The sequence below is a fragment of the Archocentrus centrarchus genome, chromosome 6 (assembly GCF_007364275.1).
Source record: "Archocentrus centrarchus isolate MPI-CPG fArcCen1 chromosome 6, fArcCen1, whole genome shotgun sequence".
In the NCBI taxonomy this organism is placed as follows: Eukaryota; Metazoa; Chordata; class Actinopteri; order Cichliformes; family Cichlidae; genus Archocentrus; species Archocentrus centrarchus.
This window is the reverse complement of record NC_044351.1, coordinates 31,518,850-31,541,645: the sequence shown is the minus strand read 5'-3', so window position 1 is coordinate 31,541,645 and position 22,796 is coordinate 31,518,850. Positions and strand designations below refer to the sequence as shown.

At 42.9% G+C, this 22,796-nt stretch overlaps 1 protein-coding gene across 3 annotated transcripts in view; it reads right to left on the bottom strand.

Annotated features, from left to right (window-relative positions):
- The window catches only part of siah1 (siah E3 ubiquitin protein ligase 1), a 31,379-nt gene extending 9,038 nt beyond the window's left edge, over positions 1–22,341 (bottom strand). For 2 of the 3 annotated variants that reach the window (XM_030731830.1, XM_030731828.1), the window contains exons 1-2: positions 22,177–22,341; positions 2,072–2,128 (exon numbers count right to left, since the gene is read on the bottom strand). In XM_030731830.1, coding sequence (XP_030587690.1) covers positions 2,072–2,081 — 10 coding nt within the window. In that variant the 5' untranslated portion in view covers positions 2,082–2,128; positions 22,177–22,341. The remainder of the gene's footprint in view (positions 1–2,071; positions 2,129–22,176) is intronic. The other variant, XM_030731829.1, reaches the window with a different exon arrangement.
- Between the last annotated feature and the right edge of the window lie 455 nt (positions 22,342–22,796).

The following is a 22,796-nucleotide window of genomic DNA, read 5'->3' as shown; positions in this document are numbered from 1 at the left end:
ACGCATTTGTGACTTCCTGCTGACAGTGTCCTTCCTGCGAGATGATTTGGCGTAACCCTGTACTCATGAGTACCGAATGTGATGCTTTTATTTATGCCAACATTACTTGCGTAAGCGTCCCTCTTATGTCTAGCTTAGTAGCTGGCAGCACTGCCAGTAGCCAGGCCTGCTAGGGTAAATCTTGTCTGCATGCACACACTCATGCCATGTGCAGAGGTAAAAAACTGGATCTAATCAGAGGCAGTATTAGCTGGTGCTCCCTGTGCCTGCCTGCCTGCAAACATCTGCTGTGATTGAGATACTGCCTTAGCAGCTATTAATAGAACTTCTTAGCTGGCTAGCATGCTAGCAGCAGAACTAGGAACAGTGAAACCAAATTAGCTCAGAACATTATACTTGGCAAGGGCAAGACTGAAATACCCAGCACCGGGGGTAGTGTCACTAACTTGGCTTATATAGCTTGAAGACAATAGTTTCATCACAACTGGAGAGTCATTTGCTGTAGATGAATTAGAAATGTATAAAACTTTTGTATTGTATTTAAATAAAACATTACATTATTCAGGGAATTAATTCCCCCCCCCCCCTCCATCAACACCAACTACGCATTGTAGAAAACATTTTTTGTAAGTTTAGCATCCGTTCAGTTCGCTGACAACTGCCCCATACCATGCACTTAGATGTGCTCATGTGTGCTGATGCGTTTAGGAGAGGGAAGACGGGGGGGAAAGAAAAAAAAAAAAAAAAAAAAAAAAAAAATGACACCCATTAACTTATTACTTTTGTAAATGTAGAGACCAACTACCAGCTGTGCTTCTGTGAAAGGAAGTCTGTGTGCTTAGGGTGTGGCTGATTGGTACTTCTGTCACACAAGAGTACACTGCAGCACCAGCTTACCGAAGAATACTGGCTGCACTACTGAACAGAACTAACGTATGGCTCAACATACTTTACTGAAATAGATCATCACTGGACCACAACCAGGGGGCCAGGAAAGGGAGGGGGAGGGTTTTATAGTCTAGCAGCTGAAACAGAGCTGCCACACAATCCCAGTACAAGTACAGGAATTGTATCTTGTGTTGATTTAGGGGTACTGTTATAGAAGAATGCCACCAACAAAACAGTTTAAGGAACACTGAATTGTTCTCTTTTGTAGTTTCCCGCCTCGAACATTAATTATGATAAAAATGTTGGCTAGCTCAAAGTGCAACAATAGGTCTGGAGCATATAAGGATATAACAAGCTGCAACATGTCCAGAGTGTGTAGGGATAAACATAGCATCACTTGTTAGCTGACACATGAGAGGCCAAGGAGGTGATGCTGTCAAGATAAAGAGGTAAAGAATAGACAAGCAGGGCCCAGCACCCTTTTGTTGTTAGCAAGTGGCTTAGAAATGGCTTTTACAGCTTAAATTTACTTCTGAGCTTTACAGTTTTCCACTGTGGACACTGAAGACTGCTACCAGATCATTCAGGATGACTCTTTGCCAGAGATCCTTTATAACAAAACTATACATTACCAAGAAGGGTGCAGCAAAAGGTGTGCGAAGGAGGTAAAACTGCGTGTGCAAAGAGACTGAGGAGACAGAAACAGTGAGTCAGCTAACCAGATAGAGAGAGATACTGCGCTGTGTCAAGAGGGTGGAGACAGGGATGACAGAAAGAACAGACAAACAATGACTGCGCACAGCCTGTGGTGCTCAGGAGAAGCATAAAGGGAAAGGATATGCAATTTTCTGTTTAGAAAAATAGTCAATCACACAGCAGCGTAAACACATTTGACAAAAAAGGCGAAATGAAAGTCATCTTGCACACCCCTCCATGTGCTGCACAAGACAATTATGGTGTTAGGTGCTGTCCAAGTGAAGTAAATTAAGAGCACCAAACTCCCAAATAGGAAACAACTCACCCCATAGCTAGGACTACAAAAGGAATCAGGACAGAGATATGGTTAAAAAGCCTGCTGAAAACTGGTATAAGTACTATATAACTGTCGATGAACAGGGGAAGAAATGAAAAGGGCGGGGGGGGGGGGGGGGGGGGGGGGGGGGGGGATCCCTAAAATACACACCTTCGTCCATAAGATTTCCAAATAAGGCTTTCGTCTCCTCCTGAAATGTGGGGACCTCTGAAAAAGAAGAGGGGGGGGGTAAACACACAACTTAGAAAAGCAAAGTCAGAGGAATACTGGTTCAGACCAATACCACTGTAGCAGTGTTCCTACTAAAAACCAACTAAAGTACAACAAATTATACACACACACACTTCACTGGCTAGTGTGAAGCCTGGCTTTTTCTCACAATGTTTAATAACATGCTCAGGTCAGTCCCCACATGAGTTAGAGCTGATTTCTTTCATGATAGACCAGTTTTTAAATGTCAGTCATCACCATGGTGCCAGCCAGCTATAGGAGATCAGGAGGGGCACTACTCATGTGCACTTCTATAGACTACAACCAACCTTTCAAGGCATTTAAAGCCACTCACTGTGCTGCTAATACACTGTACATTAGCACGAGACCTCCGAAAATCATTAATTCCCCTGTGCTTTCTGCCCACTCCACATTTTTCCCCCAGCATTTATTTATGAATCATAAAAGGAGACAAAGCTGCCTCCGTGTATTCTTACTCTGATATGCAACTATTGTCAGGGTCATATTTTGATCCTCTACAGAGGTGACTGCAAGCTGCCTAAACTGATCCTTGATTTGGTTCTGATGTGCACCTATGTACATTTCACAACACAGCTGCCATCAGCCTGAGAAAATATCATTCTGCCCTTAATATATATTGCACATCTGTCATTCATGATGAAATACTGACATTGATGACAAACTACCTAATTTGAAGTGTCAGTCCTTAAAACACGGTGCCAGGAGCAGCAGCATTATAGCGCAATAGCAGTGACGACACTATATCGAAAAGTAGGATGGATTTCCCTCAAAAATTTAAGTATAAAATAACAGTTTAACAATAACTAAAGTAACTTAACCTTGAAACTCTTCAGAAGCCTGCAGAATAGTCACTTAATAACCACCAATTTACCACGTCAGTAATATCCATCCACTGTTTGCTCTTCTTGAATTATGAAGTGCAACTAGCACGTGCTCCAGCAATGCTTGGAGGAGTCATTTGTTTACTTCTGGGTCACACATCACCACCTGCTAGCATTGCCTCTTCAACCTTCAGTGGGAACAATTTTCCAGCATATTTTGGCAAAGTACTGTGCTTTGTTTTAGGTTGTTGAAGTTTAAAAAGTACTAAATCATTGTTCTTGTTCTCAGACATGCCTGGGTTCATCTCATTGTTCACCCTAGGGAATGTAAATGCATAGCGTTGCTACAGCAATGATATCATGGTTAAAAAAAAAAAAAAAAAAAAAAAAAGAGAGACTTTTATATCATGACAAAATTAATACTGGTATTGTTGAACAATACTGATGCAGCCTCAGTGTTAATTTGCTTTATTTTAGCACACTTTCAAGCTTGTGTGATGCTCACTGATGGCCTCTCATCACTTCTCCACCTGCTGCATTTTATATTACATCAGAGAAACTGTTAAATGAGCTCTCTTGAAACAAGCAAATAAAAAGGCATTGCAAACCACAAAAGTGCTCCAACATACTCCACAGGGCATTTCTAAAGTGACAGATGCTAAATAACCGAACCCAAGTATTCAGCACACACATATTTAGAAGTGTTCACATTCAGTGGCATTAAAAGTTTTGGACAGGAACTGTAATTAATGCAATATGTTTACATTATCAACAGAAGCAAACCACTAGTTTCCCCATCTTTAAACAGTTTTAAAACAAAACACAGCAAGCAAACTGAATGGACAAGAGTATTTCCTAAACAGCTTGTACCTGCATGATTTAACTGAGTTTGTAGTTGGAAAATTTGAAAAAGATAAATATTAACATTTGTTTGCTTGTTGTGCAATGAGACTTTCCGTCAGTTATTAATATTCAAGCATGGTCATGACTAAAAATATGAGGCTGTGACTATACAAAAGTGTCAGAACATTAAAAACTAACATTACCAAGCTCTGGACCTCAAGTTGCTGTTGCAGACTTGGCAAATCTGATTTCTCTCACTGATTACTGGATGCAAGTAAATGGATGGATGAATACACATTAAAAGCATTCATTATGCAGAGAACGAACATAGATTTGGATGAGTTTGTATTTCTACTTATGAAACATTTAATAGGGATCCAATTCTTATCAAACATGTTAGAATAGAAAGTCAAATTTACTTCTTTGTACAAATAATGTTTCTGACTTTCACAGCGAACACTAATCTCCAGGAAGAAAAACTGACAAAATCTGAGAGGAAAGAAGCACTACTACTGGGCATCTCATCTCATCTCATCCAGGTTAATCTGCAGCATCTTTAAAGCAGCTCGTTTTACACAAAAGCCCATAAATTCAAAAACTATACAGCACCTCATGCACAGATGACTACAACAGGACAACCTAAAGCAAAACGTGCTCCACAAAAGAAGCTAACAGACACTGCACACTGAATCCAGTTTAAGTATACAGAGAATCAGGGCTCTGGGTGATAAACAGGGAGGGTAAAGGAAGATACAAAAAAAGAAGGCATGAGACACAGGCGGGAAAACACGAGAACACGAGTAGAGGGGGAGGCAGAAAACAAACTGGGCTTCAACAAATATGCCATTCTTTGTTCTCAAGCCATGGCCCACTCTAAGTTTTCATACACACCATACAGTGTAATTCACAATGCATGCCAGCAGCGCCTGCTTAAAGGCTCCTCTGTAATCACCCACATAGAAGCTATTCACCACACATTCTGTCACAACATACAGAAGACTTTTTTGCCAGCTAAGCTCCCCGTACAGAAAGAATCAAATTGTCAGCTTGATGCTAACAAAGCTACAACTGGACTGCGCTCAGGAATATACAAATCCTTAGGCTGCAGATACAAGGACAGCTGCAGAAAAGACATTGAGCTGATGATGGGGGAAAGAAATTAGTGCAATTTCAAGTGTTTTATCATTTTCAATTTAATACCTTTAGTCCTGTGCACGCTCCTTGTGCCTACACATGAGAAGAGTCTGAGCAAGGAGTTCCAGGGTGGAGCTTGCAGCGCTACACTAGCCGGCTTCGATTTCACTTGTACCACAGACATAGAGGTAAAGCATTTATACAACCCCTTTGTGCCATATTTCTCTGGCCTTTTCCATGGAAACCATGCAGTGTTACTGCTCCCCAAAACACACGACAAAACACAGGATCATATTTCCTTCTCCTGCTCACCCATTTAGGAAGCATAAGTTCATGAGGGTCCAGGGTAAGCTGGAATGAAAGAAAGAGCTGTGTCCAAGCAGCCACAAAGTGATCCTTAATAGCTGGTAAAATGAGTGCTCAGAGGGGATGGCACAACAAAGTGGCCAAGTCTGGAAATGAGAGAAAAACAAAACCAAAAACCAAAAAACAAGCAGGTCACCGAGTGTTTATGCTGTGGGACTTAAAAAAAAAAACTAAAAAAACAAACAAAAAAAAACACTCAGGATTTGTTTTCTGTTAAAATTAAAACCTTGAAAATTAAGTCTGTAAGCAGTCTGCTGGTGTGTGGTCAGCCTGCCACTCCCTCATTTTTCCTAATCAGGCACTCCAGGAACAGACGGCAACATGCGGCAGTTCAGCCAACTTATGGTAGCGCTTCTCCAACACTGGATAATTATCCTTTAGCAGGTTCCACCTTTGTTTCTCCTGGTGCCAAATTTTCAGGAACTGTTTGGCACTGCACCACTGCAGCTTCTAACAGGCATACACACACACACATACATACACACACACACTTCCAAAAACCACGTTCTAAGGTTCACAGGAGAAAAGAGATGCGCATTTCCCACAGCCAAAAAAAGATGGTTGGTTTTGATGAACAACAAATCCTGTCCAGAGTACATGAGTTACAAGGAAAAAAAAAAAAAAAAACAACCAAAAAACAAACAGGGCTTTGTTTTCCTAAGATAAGGCTTGCGAAGGAAGGAAAGAAAGAAAAAGTCCCAAATAAAGTCACTCCCTCCCTGACTTTTTCTCCTCTGAGCGACGCTCTCTCTCTCTCTCCGTCCCCGTGAGTGTGGTTGGTGTCACTGCTGCTGGGTGCATTTGGGCAAAAGAGAGAGCAAAGCTAAGCCATCATCCAATGTCAGTCCAAACAGAGCATGCTCACTCACACCCTTCCATGTTCTCCCCTGACAACTCCCTACCCAAACACATAACCCTTTCTCCTCCACAGCACAAACATTTGATGCTTGACAAGTTTTATTTACCCCAGACAGTCTGCATACACCGTACAATTCTACATTTTTGCCTACCTCAAGCCTGCATATTTTGCTTCCCTTCTTTTGGATGGACTTTCTCTCCCTCTCTCCCTCCCCCTCCCATTTGTGTTTCTTTCTCTCTGCCCCCTCCCTTCCACTGGCTCTGTGGTTGAGCAAGTCTCAGATTTCAGCCTTGTCTGGCTGCAGGCTGTACCACCAGCTGCCCTCATTGACACCATACCTCACTTTCTCACCGCCTTTTCTCTTCATTCTGTTTTTCTATCGACTTTCCCCCCTCACATTGTTTGCCACAGCGCAGTAGATCTACGCATAACATTAAATACTTTAACACTAGATTTGTCAAACGTTGCAGATTCAAACAATGTAACGCACTTTGCAACTCAAATGAGTCAAATGTTTACTTTTTACTTACAAGAAGTTTTTTAAATCCATGTCTGACAGTCAATTTTCTCCCCCTGCACACACACACACACACACACACACACACACACACATACAGGATCACATTCTCTCTTTAAACACATATACACATAACTGAGCCAACCAAGAAGAGAAGCACAAGTAAAAACCAAAATATCACTGAGCCGCAATCTGTCTGTCAGCAGGAGAGAAAGTGATAGCTAGCTTAGTGCACAGGCACAGGGAGACACTGGCCCGTTTACATGCAGCACTCAAATGAGTCTTAGGTGATCCAATCCCATATGGACAGCTCTAAACACAGATGCTACTGCCCCCAAACATGATGACTCACTGGAATTCAGTGCTTCAAGCCACCATCGTTGTTGGCGATACTGCCAGCGATGATGGAGAATGACTGCTGTATACAGTATGAGCTGTGACTGGAAGTACTGTCTAGAGTGCATACCTAATTTGTAGTATGAAAACCTTTAAATTTTCACTTTTCAGTGCTTGAGTTTAATAGGGACTAAAATTTGGAAGAACAAACCAGCCGCACTCCATGATAAATGACAGAGTTTAGTTTAAAAAAAAGTAAAAAAAAAAAAAAAAAAAAGTAATTTTTTTTTTTAGGTTATTTAATAATGAAAAAGGATAGTGTACTCAAATATACACAGATTAGTGTGTAATTACATTCAATAAATTTATACTTTCTCATAAACTTAAAAATTGATTAAAAATGCATTGGAGCAGCCACTGATTGTGGAGCCGCATGTTTCCCTACCATATTTGAATACTGTGGCCAGGAAGGACATGTCCCTTCAGCCCAATCAGGCAATAACTGTGGTTGCAAAAAGACTTCAGGTCCTGTAGAAGTCTATGACAGAACAGCCCTGAATTTATGGGCTCAGTTGCTCACTTTGGGTCATTCTGAATAAAACATTAAGTGCTTTTTGTACATTTTTAGTCATTCCAAGTTTCAGGAAGGAGGATTATTGAGGGCATGATCACTGTAACAATTTGTGACAAATGGTTCACCAATGAGCCTGTGGTTTCACAGTCACATCCACCCTTTGCTGTACCTTTCCTGGACTGACTGTAGCCAGAGATGCAGAAAGTCTTGCAAATAAGAGCCAAAGCTCAAACAAAATGGTTTAAATATCTTGTGTAGCACATAAAAGGAATGGAATGCATAGTTTGATAGTCTGCTCTTCTGCTCTTCACCTCACCTATGTATGCTAGTAGCTTACAGTCCGCACACAAAATTAACCAAGTTATGACAACAGGGTTTAAAGACTAAAAGTAACCATCATTAGATAGCTGACTGAATTTATGAACACACGAGCAAAGCAATCATTTCATCTGCGATGAGTGATTGGACAGAAGTGAGCCTCTATGACTCATCGACTCGTTTCAGACTTTTTTACAGCCTCCTCCAGAGTAAACAGATGCAGATGCTTCATGAGGTAAGCAGTGACCTTATAGTCTGCGCTCACTATATATACGCCAGCCAGAGCATTTGAGGGGACTTGGGAGTAAAAATGTAAAATATTTAATTAACACATATCAATAAATCTGGAATAAAAAAACAAAAAACGTGTTGATATTATTAAAATTATGTCAAAATATAGTGTTTTCAAAAACTTTATACACAAACAGTAGTAGAAATGCCAGCTGGCCACAGCTGTTAGGGGGAAAATGCAAGAAGGCCGGTGGGACTGCTATGGGATGCAGAGGGTTAAAACAGACAGAAATTTAGATCCATTTTTTAAAAATTTGGTACAATAACCATGTGATCCGTTCACAGTTTGGTTCACCGAACTGTGGCTTCTATCTCACATAATGAGCTGCACACTACACACTACCTAGGTGTGCTCTGTTAATTTACCAGGTTGCACAATTTGCATTAGTGATTAAAGCATGACCAATGTTAATGTAACTTTAAAAGACTGATTAAAATTGTATTCAAGATATTTTAAAGACCTAAAATTCAAATTAGTGCATTTTTAAAGGACCCACAGACACCTTGATTTACTGACCAACTATTTATCTCTACAGTGAGCACTATAGCTTACCTATTGCTGAGAATGTCACTGAATACATTTCAATAATGTTTTAATGGTTTTCTTGTCTTATTTCCTCTCCTTTGGACAATACTGACTCAACTACAAGGAAGACATGAGGCACTGCCGTACTCCCTCTGCTGTGTTCTTTTCACAATCGTTACACCACATCTGTTTGCATTATCGCCAGACAATATAAACCAAATGCAGTCAGAACTTGGCAGCAGCAGAAGAAATACAGGCACAAAGAGAGCCCGCTGTGACATGCATGCACACTGTGAGCTATAAAACAGAGCTAGTGACAGTAGCCAATGCCTTAATTGTGTTATTAAAAGGGGCAAGGGCAATATATACACAACAATGAGCCATCTGGACCAGGCAGCAGTTCATCACTAGCGACCCAAATACTTCATCACTTACAGCCAGGGGGCTACAGAGGCGAGGACGGAAAGAGGGAGGGAAGAGAGAGAAACCATTTACATCTTAAACATCCTTCAGTAATGCAGATTTCTGCATTTTGTCATGCCAATAGCACATCAATGAACTGAGAGAAACAAGCCCAATGTGCTGGAGATGTAAAAAGCATGCCTTGGCAAGGAGTTGTAAGACAGGGTAGGGTTGAGTAAAGCACAAGCCTACATTTCCATATGAAATGACACCTGCTGTCCTTTCCTTACACGGTCCAATTTGTTCTACCACAATCCAAGTGGCTTAAAAACCAAGCTACTTGCCTCAAGTCTTCATTTGAAAATTATATGAAATATCACACGACCTGTCAAAGATGTGCCCTTAAAATTTTGGCATATAGAATTAGATGCCGAAGTTAGAATTCTCTGGTCTTTGTCAAAATTAGAGGAGAAAGGAGAACGAACAATATTACCATACCACAACTACATTTTCACGACAAGGACAAAATTCATAGCCAGGTTTTCTTTGTGTTAGCTAGCTTTTTAAAAAAAAAAAAAAAAAAAAAACCTAAAACCCCAGTCAGATGGTACTTTTCCACCGCCAAGGTGCCAGTGCTGGTGTCAATTTCAATGAACCGGCAAAACGCTTAAGGCCTGCGTTTCCACCGCGTTTCTGTGAACTGCTCCTTTACGTACGAGTGTGGGCGGGTCCTCGTCTGGACACGGAAGCCGAAGGGCACAAACGTTGGAGAACACGCTCCCCTTTTTTGTGCTGCAAACACATTTTACGGTCCAACCAAAACTTCTGCAGCATCTGTGTGCAGCACAGAGGTAAACACAGTGATTATGAGCAAGACGACAAGTACACACTTTTCGTCCTTTTATCTGTGATATGAACTGATACAAAGCAGCAAGTTCAGCCTTAGAGCCCAACCTAATTCACAGCTGTGAAAATCGCTTCACTTTTCTCATGTAATACACATGTAATATGGTAGAAAACTTGATGTTGAGATGGCAGCGTCACGCCCTTCTGCCGCTTTCATCACACTTTCTTGGTTCGAGACCAGCTAGCTTGCAGGGCCCGAGTTGAACTGCTGAACGTTTCAAATACTGGCCCTGGCACCCTGTTGGTGGAAAAGCGGCCAGAGATAACTGGTATCACCACAGGGGTTATCAACTTTCTCCATTTCAGCATCAGTGCTCACATAAAAAAAAAGGAACCTCTGATGTGTTATTTCACTCTTCTGCACAAAACTGAGTACCACCTACTTCAAATAGGAATGGGTGACAAAGATATACAGAATATATTTCAAAAACATACAGAGCAAGGCAACACTAACACACACACTAACAACATTATGACCACCTGCCTAATGTTGTGTTGGTCCCCTTTTGCTGCCAAAACAGTCCTGACCCATCGAGGCATCCATGTGATGTAAAAGGCCACCTTCTTCCATTGCTTTGTGGTCCAGTTCTGATGCTCACGTGCCCATTGGGGGTGCTTTCAGTGGGTGACAGGTGTTAGCGTGGACATGGGCCTGTCGTTGGTTCACCACTGTTCCTTCCTTGGATCACTTGTGATCGATGCTGACCACTACAGACCAGGAACACCCCACAAGAGCTGCAGTTTTGGAGATGCTCTGACTCAGTCATCTAGCCATCCCAATTTGGCCCTTGTCAAACTCGCTCAAAACCTTATGCTTGTCCACTCCTGCTTCTAACACATCAACTTTGATGACAAAGGGTGTGTCCCAAATCTGGGGCTGCATCCTTCTAACCCTGGAAGTGAGCAGCTGTTAAATGGGATGGCCTACTAGCCGTCATATCTCAGGATTCTACCCAACTGTGACGACAGCGATCTGATTCAGTAGCCAACATCGGAAATTCTCAGCCTGATGCGACGGCACCTCAGCAAAGTGCAGTGCCGGGCAATCAGGTACTAGGTAGCAATTAAGCAATATCTTGCCAAATAGAACAGACGTTTGAAGTTTACACATCTACATTCTCGCCTGAAACGTTGTAAGAGTTTATTTTGTGTCACAGAAACCGTAATATTGCAAACCTTTTGGCCGCTCTCCTTTGCCATTCCCACAACTGGCTTCAACTTGCAATGAATCATGGGATACAGTAGAGCACGAAGGATACACCCAACCTGTCTTTCAAATCCGGGGAAAAGAAGGCTGTGTTGGAGTTATGGTATAAATTCCATTCTGTTTATCATAAATTATCATATCTTCTGTTTGTATATTTTCTATAAGTTGTTCTTTGTACATATGATACTGTTGTTTTTATGTTCGAAATGGGAACACGTGGTGGTATTTCTTACAAAGGAAGGTGTAGTTACCTGCAGGCTGCTCTCAGCCTGCAGAGAACACATATAGGATACGTGTCTCGTATACGCCATGTTACATGCGCACATGTCACAGTATGCTTACGACCATATATGGTAAGGAAAAAGCCAAGAATGTTGTTTATTACATGCTGTAAACTGTGTTTGATGTAACCCACGTGATCTTATTGTGAAAATCCGAATAAAAGCGCTGCGCAGGAAGCAGTTCGGCAGGACAGATAACTTCCGCTCAGCCGCGAGCTGAGTTCAAGGAACGGATCTCTCCTCCTTGCGCAAGTTCAAAAGAGTTGTGTGTTTGTTCTCTGAGTTTTTAAAATGATCTGAACCTATCAGCTGCATCTGTAGGCACCTTCAAAATGAGACAGTCTTTGTTGCCTGGCTGTGATGCAATTGGCCTTAAAATGCAGTCTTAGAAAGATTGAAAGATGAATGAAGACCTGGCTTCATTCATCCATTCCTGATGCAGCCATCGAGCTAGCCGGCAGGACAACGCACCGGCATGATAGAATGCGGACCTCCGGTAAGAGCAGAGGAGGGGGTGTGTGCTTGTATGTAAACAACAGCTGGTGTACAGACAGTATGACTGTGAACAGCCACTGCTCCCCGGACCTGGAGTACATGACTGTTAAATGCAGGCCCATCTATCTGCCCCGTGAGTTTACAGCTGTTTTGATCACTGTTGTTTATCTTCCCCCTGATGCTAATGCTAACTCGGCTGTTAGTCTCTTACATGACACGGTTTGCAGTCAACAGAGCAGATATCCTGAGGCTGTACACATCATTGCAGGAGACTTTAACCATGTCGATTTAAAGACTGTTCTACCCAAGTTCCATCAGCATGTTAAATGCCCTACAAGAGGGAACAACACACTGGATAAAGTCTACTCTAACATCAAGCTGGGTTTCAGGGCTGTGCCACTGCCACATCTGGGCCAGTCAGACCATCTGTCCCTGCTTATGATTCCAGCATACACCCCCCTCAGCAAAACTGCTCTTTCTACATCTAAGACTGTTCAGACCTGGCCTGAAGGTGCCTCTCAACAGCTGCAGGACTGCTTTGAAACAACAGACTGGGACGTATTCAAGCACCAGGACCTGGAGCAGTACACCTCGGCTGTTCTGGACTACATCAAGTTCTGCACCGACACTGTAACTGTGGACAAGAATATCCGGGTTTTTCCAAATAGAAAGCCATGGATGAATGGAAAGGTGCAGAGCTTACTCAGAGAAAGGAACATCGCCTTCAGAGCTGGTGATGGGGCGCTTTACAGCGCTGCCAGAGCCAACCTGAAGAGGGGCATCAGGGAGGCCAAGGCTGTGTATAAGAGGAGGATTGAGGACTGTTTCCAGAGCCACGACTTCAGGCAGGTGTGGCAAGGGGTTCGGCATATTTTAAACTACAAACCCAGCCTGTTAGTTGATCAGCGTAACATCAATCTGGCAGAGGAGCTGAACAGCTTCTTTGCACGCTTTGAGGTACAGCAATCAGAGACAGCCATCCAACATCCCTCAGCAGGCAGCAGCAGCATCCTCAGGCTGCAAGAGCAAGAGGTGAGGCGTATGCTGGAAACTGTGAACCCCAGGAAAGCTGTGGGGCCCGATGGTGTCTCTGGACGGATACTGAAGGTCTGTGCGGCTCAGCTGGCTGGTATTTTTACCAGCATTTTTAACCAGTCCCTGAGCCAGGCTGCTGTCCCTTCCTGCCTGAAGTCCTCCATTATCGTCCCCATCCCCAAGAAGAACACTATCAGAGGTTTGAATGACTACAGGCCAGTAGCACTCACACCAATTGTTATGAAGTGCTTTGAAAAGCTTGTCCGGGCTCACGTCATCTCCAGTCTCTCCCCCAGACTAGACCCCCACCAGTTTGCCTACAGAGCCAACCGGTCCACAGAGGACGCCATTGCCACGGCCCTCCACTCTGCCTTCTCTCACCTGGAGCAGGGGGGGAACTACGCTCGGCTGCTCTTTGTGGACTTCAGCTCGGCGTTTAACACCATCCTTCCTGGCAGACTGGTGACTAAACTGTCAGATCTGGGGATACCACGCTCCACCTGTCTTTGGATCAAGGACTTCCTGACAGATCGTTCCCAGAGGGTAAGAGTAGGTCCCCACCTCTCTTCAGCCATCAGCCTCAGCACCGGCTCTCCACAGGGCTGTGTGCTGAGTCCCCTACTCTTCACCCTCTACACACATGACTGCACCTCCATACATGCCAGTAACTGCATCATTAAGTTTGCGGATGACACCACTGTGGTGGGGCTCATATCAGGCGGGGATGAGTCAGCATACCGGGACGAGGTGCAGCGGCTGTCAAGGTGGTGCAGTGAGAATAACTTGATCCTGAACACCACTAAGACAAAGGAGATGGTAGTAGACTTTAGGAGGACAACACATGTCATTCAACCTCTGTTCATCGAGGGGGATGAAGTGGAGCTGGTTTCAGATTTTAGGTTCCTGGGAGTACATCTGCAGGATGATTTGACCTGGAGTATCAATACGACCAGCATTGTCAGGAAGGCCCAACAGAGACTGCATTTCCTGAGGGTTCTTAGGAGCAACTATCTGACCCAGAATCTGCTGGTGTCCTTCTACCGTTGCTGTGTAGAGAGCATCCTGACCTACTGTCTGTGCGTGTGGTTCAACAGCTGCACAGCAGCAGACAGGAAAACACTCCAGCGAATCATCAACACGGCTCAAAAGATCATAGGCTGTCCCCTGCCCTCCCTCCAGGAACTGTTCAATGCCCGCTGCCAGAGGAGGGCACAGAACATCCTCCAGGACCCCTCACACCCTGGACACTCCTTGTTTCAGCTACTGCCATCAGGCAGACGTTTCAGGACAATGAAGGCCAGAACAAACAGACTGAGGAACAGCTTTTATGCCAGGGCTATCATTGAACTGAACTCTGTGTGGTTTGGACAGTGATGTGGGGTGGTAGTGCTGACTGTGTGCGTGCGTTGGTGTGTGTATTGGGGCTAGATTCGTCTGTTAATTTAATTTACTATTGTGCACTGTTATTATTTTATTATTTATTGTCTGAGGCACCTAAAAAGGAATGCATTTTAAATTTCGTTGTGCAACTTCTGTGTACAATGACAATAAAGATTCTGATTCTGAGATTCTGATTCTGATTCAGGCCCTGAATTGGGACATATTCCAAAGAGTTCACTTGTTGCCTAATATATCCCACCCAACAACAGGTGCCATGACGAAGAGATAATCGGTGCTCTTCACTTCACCGGTCAGTGGCCATAAGGTTATGCTTGATCAGTGTATGTATGCAATTCATTCTGCCGGAACTTTATAGCATGCCTTCATTCAGTGAAGGTAGGCAAGGCGGCCGCAACAGGTTGCATATATCAAACGCAGAGAATCCTAATTGCACGTATATCATTTCATTGCGAATGAATGATAATTTGGCCCTGACAGTTGATATTAGCCATTTAGCAATAATAAAAATCATATTGATATAACACATAAATGAAAATAAAAGGAGAGACAATAGAAACACCCTTTAACCATGCTGTGTTGATATTGCATAGTTTTTTTCCCCACCAGAGGGCACTCCGCAACTTCCCCGTTGGCAATTCACAACAACCAACTGATCCAAGCAGTCGGGTAGAGCCTAAACAAGTAATCCACATCTTGCTGTCAGAATAAAACAAGATTGTTTTTAAACTGCATTGTCATATCTTAGTAAGGACTCAAATAGTTACACATAAATGTTTTGGAAATCTATACAAGTTTTGTATATCTGAAAGAAACAAAATTAAAATGTGGTGTTTACAGACAATCTTTAAACACAGACAATAACCTCCCCCTGAACAAGGTTTCGTGTTAAGTGTAAGTTAACACAGTGATCTAGGCAGATAAAAATGTGAGGAATCATCGTCGCACTGAAAACTGACTTCAATGCTCAACATAGCTTGCTAAACCATTAATCTCACTTAGCAGTACAACTGTTTGTAGTGCTAATGCATTTAGGCTGCTGAATAATTTCACATGACACCCTGGGTTATCACTCCTCACTGTTTCCAGTGCACAGCCTGATTGGACTGACTTTTTTTTTTTTTTAAACCCAGCCAAGCAACAGCAGTTTGACTGCACAACGCTATAGAAGTCATTCATCTCAGTGGAGTGGACCGATTTGAAAATCCAGACCCGGTCAACAGTTGGCTCTTTTCCATGGCAGGAAAAACAACTGAGGAACAATGCAGCCTAGCAGCTTGTTACCATGGAGAAGCCACACAGAACAGGGATATCAAGTCAGAGTCAAAACCAAATACATACACACACACACACACACACACACACACACACACACACACACACACACACACACACACAGACACCTACCTTGTGTGTTAGCATCTTGCATAGAAATACACACAGAGATAAAGCAAGCAGGGACTCCCTTTGGCATTAGTAGCAGATCTAGAATTACCTCACTGTTACAGAGCCAGTGAGTCACTTCTGTCTCTCTGCTTCTCTTTCACACACACACACACACACACACACACGCTCATCCACGCACAAACACACCTCCAGTATTAGGCTGGACAGGAACAGCTGTCACTCTTGTGTTTTACTGAGCATGGGCTGCTAATGTTGTGCCAACATAGTAGAACATGCAAAGGTCTCTTGACAAGCTAAGTCACAGACACAATCCTGTCTGCACACACTTCAACAGAATAAATACAATCAAAGTGCACCCTCTCGTCGTCAAACTCCACATGCATTTAGTGAACTTGGTATTTGTGTTATACATCTCACATCCACCCTTGCTGTCAAACTGGTAAAGACACTTCACTTAAAGAAAAAAAAAAAAAAAATTCCAGTCTCTTGTGCCATGCGACACCCATGCATGCATGCACAAGCACACAGGTAGTCAGGTGACAGCAAGAGAAGCAACAGAAGGAGACGGGCAGCTCAGATGGACCAAATGAATTTCAAATACAAGACAAGTCAGCTAAGCTTTCTGAATAATAGGGGGAATGTGATGCTGATGAAACCAATTGGCCAAAATGCTCAAAAGAGAACAGGCACATTAAATGCACATCATCTTTTTAGATTCAAGCACAGTGATGGAACAAACCAGTGTTTCCCAGCAAGACAACACCATGGTGAGCCAGGGTCAGTCTGCTCAAGCACAGCAAGCATCATAACATAATACAGCCTGACAAAAGGAGGCTTGAAAGAAGGCCTGCACACACTTTATACCCTTTTGAAAAAGGTGTTATTTGGGAAACGCTGCAAATAAAAGTAACTGGGATAAGCTAGTCAACAGCAATTGACCTTTCAAGTATCGATTGCAGATCGTGTCTGCAAATATAGCTGGGTGGCTTACCTAAGGAAAGTCTGTGGGAAACTAAATTCACAGGGGTGATTCTGCAGACATGTGAAACCATCAGCACAAGCAGCCCCTCCAACCCTGACTATGAGCACACATATGTGGTTACACTGTCATCAGCACAGAACTCAAATACAACAGCAATTAAAGCCGCAAGCGGCGATGAGCGGGCCCTCGCACCCGGCGCGCGTCGACCCCTGGCGCGCTCCAGCCAAGCCGCGCGTCGACCCGTGGCACGCTCCAGCCGAACCGCGCTCGGAGGTTCTCGCAGACGAGAGAGTAGCTGGCTCACCCGGCTGCTGACGGCTCAGCAGGCTAGCCGTACTTCGCGTCGATCGTCTCCCGCTTCCACTAGGTGGCGTCGGTGAGTGCCCACTAATTAATATGTCACAATGCTCTATGTAATGCCTGCAGCCATCAATGAAACTGTAATGACCATAGGATGATGAGTATCAGTGTCCTACTGATTTCCTGTTGCCACTAGGTGGCGTTATGAGTGTGAAACAAAGCTGATAGAGGGGTGTGTCCGGTCTCCCTTACCCTCCCATTAAGCCTGTGAAGTTTGAGGCAGATCGGACAATGTATGTCAGAGATGTAACAATTTGGTGCACTGTGGTATATGAGTAAAATCCCACATTTAGAGGGTTGCTACGGCAACACCGTTCAATATTCTACAAAACCATGAATATCTTTTGATGGGCTACTTGTGTAGATGATCTGGAGCCATTTTGGTGTGACTGGATGAAAAGCTGTAGTAGAAGATGATTCAAATAGCAGGCCTGAAAAATGTGAAAAATGCTGCAAAAATGACACCTTAATTAGAACATGTCAGGCTTCCTGTTGGATTTCGGCTATCGGTCCAAGAGACTTTTTTGTACGTGTTAGGATGTTACTTCAGCATGCACGATTTCAGGTACACAGACCAAGCACTGCCCTGGGGCTGATGTTTAGAACCTATCTGGGCCTGAAATGGAAAAATAGTCCAAATTCAGAGGGTTGCTACGGCAACACCGTTCAATATTCTACAAAACCATGAATATCTTTTGATGGGCTACTTGTGTGGATGATCTGGAGCCATTTTGGTCTCACTGGGTCAAATGCCCTAGGAGGAGTTGAGGCAAAAAGGCCTGAAAAAGGCGAAAAATGCTGCAAAAATGACACTTTAAAGTAAACGTGGCTGACTTCCTGTTGGGTTTGGGCTATCGGTCCAAGAGAGTTTTTTGTAGATGTTAGCATCTTACATCAGCAGGCACATTTTCAGGTACATAGAGAAAGCACAGCCCAGGGGCTGATGTTTAGAATCTCTGTGAATTTGAAATTGAAAAAAGTCCAAATTCAGAGGGTTGCCATGGCAACACCGTTCAATATTCTACAAAACCCTGAATAACTTTTGATGGGCTACTTGTGTAGATGATCTGGAGCCATTTTGGTGTCACTGGGTGAAATGCCCTAGGACAAGTTCGTTCAAATAGCAGGCGTGGAAATCGCAAAAATTGACACCTTCAATTGAAGATGGCCGACTTCCTGTAGGGTTTAGGGTATGGGTCCAAGAGAGTTTTTTGTACGTCTTAGTATGCTACATGAGCATGTACATTTTCATACATGTAGATAAAACGTAGCTCCGGGGCTACTCAAAAAACTTGCTATTTTAAGATATTCCGAGCTGCCACTAGGCGGCGCTCTAACGTTTACGGACTTTATGCATATGAGTGTGTTCAGGGCAGCATGCTTATCACACCACTGAAGTTTGAGCCAGATTGGGCAAGTTGGCTTTGAGTTACAGCCATTTTTGTGTTCATGGCGAATCATCGAAATTTGCCGTCCCATAAGGGTCACGCCCTTTTGTCAAAAACTCACAGTTTTGAAAACACAGTAAGTCCAACTTCTTAAGGCTTTCCAGGTGAAATTTGAGATGGTTCTGCTAAACCACCTTGGAGCTGGACCTCCAAGTGTAAAATATGACATTTCCTGTTCCCACTAGGTGGCGCTGCGACTGATATTAAATATTGTCATATGTATGTGTTCAGGGGGGCACCCTCATCCTACTGGAGAAGTTTGATGCACATGGGATCATGTAGGTATGAATGAGAGGCAATCAAAATTTCATGGCGAATGATCAAAGTTCAAAGGGGCATAAGGACCCCTCCCCTTTGGCAAAAACTCACCATTTTCGAGATTTAGATTCCCCTGGGGGTGTAGGTTAGACAAACCAAATATGAAGATGATAACGTCTAAAACCTCTGAGTTATTAGAAAAAGTGTGAGGGCTGCAAATCGCCAAATTTGCATAATTAATTCAAAATGGCGGACTTCCTGTTGGGTTTAGGGCATGGCTCCAAGAGGATTTTTTGTGCGCCTGGACATGATATAGATGTGTATGAAGTTTCATTCATGTACGTGAAACACAGCGGTGGGGCTCCAGTTTAGGGGGCGCTAGCGAGCCATTTGGGCGCGCCCTTGCCCGAGCCCATTAAAATACTTAAATTTTCACCAGGTGTGACGCATGTGCAAAGTTTCATGAGTTTTTGAATATGATAAAGCCCCCAAAAAGCCAATTCATTTGCCTGAATAATAATAATAAAAAAAAAAAAAAAAAAAATAATAATAAACGAAGCAATTACAATAGGGCCTTCGCACAGTTCGTGCTCGGGCCCTAATTAAAGACTAAACTTAAAGGCAACTGGTAGAATTAAACAAGGTGGTACTTGCTTACGTTAAGCTAAAGCTGAGAATTACACACAAACACTGACAAACATCATGTATGAACAGCGAATGTAGTGTAGTGGAAACATGGCACTGTAGGGCCCATGACAAGTACTGTAAAACAAAGCACCAGTGTGGAAGTCTCTATTCCAGTGTCTGACAATTTTCAGAGCCAAAAAGCAGAGCCCTTACTGGGTAAACTAACTGCCATAAGTTACACAGCCTTTCCTCAATCATTCAAAAGAATGCATTACCCCTACATTGTGTGCTTATTTAGACGCTGCAAAGCTATCCTTCTTCTGATTTCTTTAGTTAGGTCCTACAGCTTGCAGATTTATATCCACTTTAAAAATCAAAAATAATCCCATATAGGTGATTTTGTAATCCTTTTCATCAACAAGCATGCGTGCATGCTGGGGTGGGAGGGATTGGCTGCACACCCACCTCTGTCAGTGTTTTAGCAAACACTGATTGCTGCATAGTGGTTGGTGGTTTTGACACACTGCCTAACCTTAAACTGTAAATGCTATTCCACTGAGAGCAAATACTGCATTGGAGATATGATAAATGTAATGTTTAAAAAAAATATTTTTTTTTAAATTTCTGTTGGTCAGAATAAACAAGACCGTTCAAGATGTTACTACAGTTACTACAGTGGGTAAAACATATTAAAAAGGAAAGTCTTTATTTTCTTGCATTTTAATGAGCTTGAGGATTTAACAATGATGAGTCTTTCCTATCAATGACATAAATCCCCTTCATCTTGGCATCTGTCAGCTTTCATCCACATATGAAAACCACCCTGGTGGCTACATTACCAAGTGACTAAGCCTCTCTAAAAGCTATGGAAAACCCTTGGGTCAAAACAAGTTCATCTCTACTGCTGCATTTTCAGACAACCAACACTTTACTGTCACAGTGGGCAAGAACCAAGCAGCCAATCCTTTGCTCAGGATCATATACTAGATGTGTACATGCGGTTTTTTTTTTTTTGTTTTTTTTTGCTTTCCTCTAAGTGCAGTCAGGGTGACATGTTACCGAAAGGCACATGTTATAGCTAGACAACCTTTTGCACCCAACATCAACCAGAACTAGTTAAAACAGTTGAGAGCATGCAGATGCGTAAGGTCTTAGACAGAAAAAGGGTCCCTTTGATTTTGTGTTCAGTTTTAAGCAAGAACATAATTTGTCAAGAATTGATGCTCTTTGGTATGGTTTCACAGCAGCAAAATAAGCGTGTGTTAACAAGTGTTTTAAAAAAGGTGCAATACAGAACTCGCAACTAGTGTCTGGTTTTCAAGGAGGGGGGAGATTTAAATGAACTGAAATCAACCACATCTTTGCACCAGACATTTAAATACAAGTTACAGTTATTAAAAGCTGTATTGCAATCACAATTATTAACAACCAGTGGAACAGGCTTTTCCCTCCAATCAATGCCCTGAAATTCTTGTGTTTGGAACATGCTGAAAAGCCTGTATTTTTCTATCTAGCTCATGTACTTCCAATAATTTGCATCTCAAGTTAATGAGACCCTGCATCTGAGCAGACTGCCAACTGTAAAATGTCAAATACTGTTTCAAGCAGTGATGAACACATGTTCATCACTTCAGAGGTTGGAGGTCTGTGTTCTGTTGTTAATATAGATTGATTTTTGTTTTATTTCATCTTACTCTGTGAGGGCCTATGGGCTCCATGTGTGCATGAAAAGTACTACATAAATAATGGTATGACTTATTTTACTGACCTCAGCCATCCAACCTGAGTAGAGGTCTTGTAAGATAGAGCACTGGCTCTCCCGGAAGGTCATACTGTAATGCCATTAGATATTTGCCTACAGCCTAATTCATAACTCATCTACAGGTGTCTACGTTAACGATTATGCGATCTGTTTAACAACTGCTCATGCAATGCAGACTGCAGTGAACGTGTAACGAAGGCGATTAGAGCCTTTAAATAATCAATAACTACCAAGAGCTGACATTCACTCGTCCTATAATAGACAGGTTAAACAGAGACTACAGCCTTTACTTGGAGTAAACATTAGTCATCCCTTCCGCCACAGCCGCAACAAGACCAGGTTATGCCAACAACGGCGCTACACAAAACAATGCCACGATGAGTTTCTGTTGACCCTCTGTAACCTACTTTGGAAGCAAAACGGCCTTGTCTCGCAAGCCAGACAACAGCGTATCCCAGCAAACAGTTTCCACTACAGGCACACAAGGCCTCGTCTTGCCGTAAAGCAGTATCCCACAGCTTACTAGCTAGCTGAGTCGGTGACTTGTTAGCTTAGCAAGTGTGAACATACTAAGAAACCGTGTCCTACCATTCCCCCCCACACGCCTTTTAGTAAACATTAACAACAACGTTTGCTCACTGTTCATGTCAACCCATTAAACACTGCAGACAAGTGGCATTTAAAAGGTCAAGCCAGAAGACAAACCGTAGACAAGGCTAGCTAACAGCCAGCAATATTAGCACGGCGCTAATGAAGGAAGCTAACGTCTGCTACAGCGGGGCTGTTGTTTTCGCCGACACCACTCCACTCGAAAATCTGATGTTTCACTCGCTGCGGCACACCCGCTTACCTCGGAAGAAATATCCTTCAGTTCACCACGGAGAAATAGGTGAATGTGTGGCGCGGTAATAAACACAAGAGCCCTCTCTGTCGTCTTTCTTTCGTTTACTCGATGTACACATTGGCACCGCTCCTGAAACAGAGACGAGACGGCAGGCGCTAAGTACCAGCCGCTCCAGAGCGCGCACAGTTGTTGAAGTTTGCCGCGGGAGCGCGCCTTGCACGAATCACGAAACGGTCCAATTAAAATAATAATTCCAAAATAAATATATGCATCCATTAATTCACTGCACACAATTTACTTCATATCCTTTTAAGCTATTCACTCAGTATAATGACAAAAATCTGACCCTTCCCAACAAATATTAATGTGCTGACACTTGTGCTATCTCCTTAAAATCAAGGCTCGTCTGGCAGGTTCTCATTTTAGTTTCACTTCATCATACTATTGCGCTGCTAGGATTTGATCTTTTGTCTCTTTTCTGTGTTGTAATTAAAGGAAAACTGCACATATGTTTAAATCAACAAGTCCCCATGATGATCCTATGGTTTAAGAACTGGACATTTCTATTATACTTTTACAGCTTTTTTTTTTTAAGAGACTTTAGACAGGTATAGCGGAGAATGAGG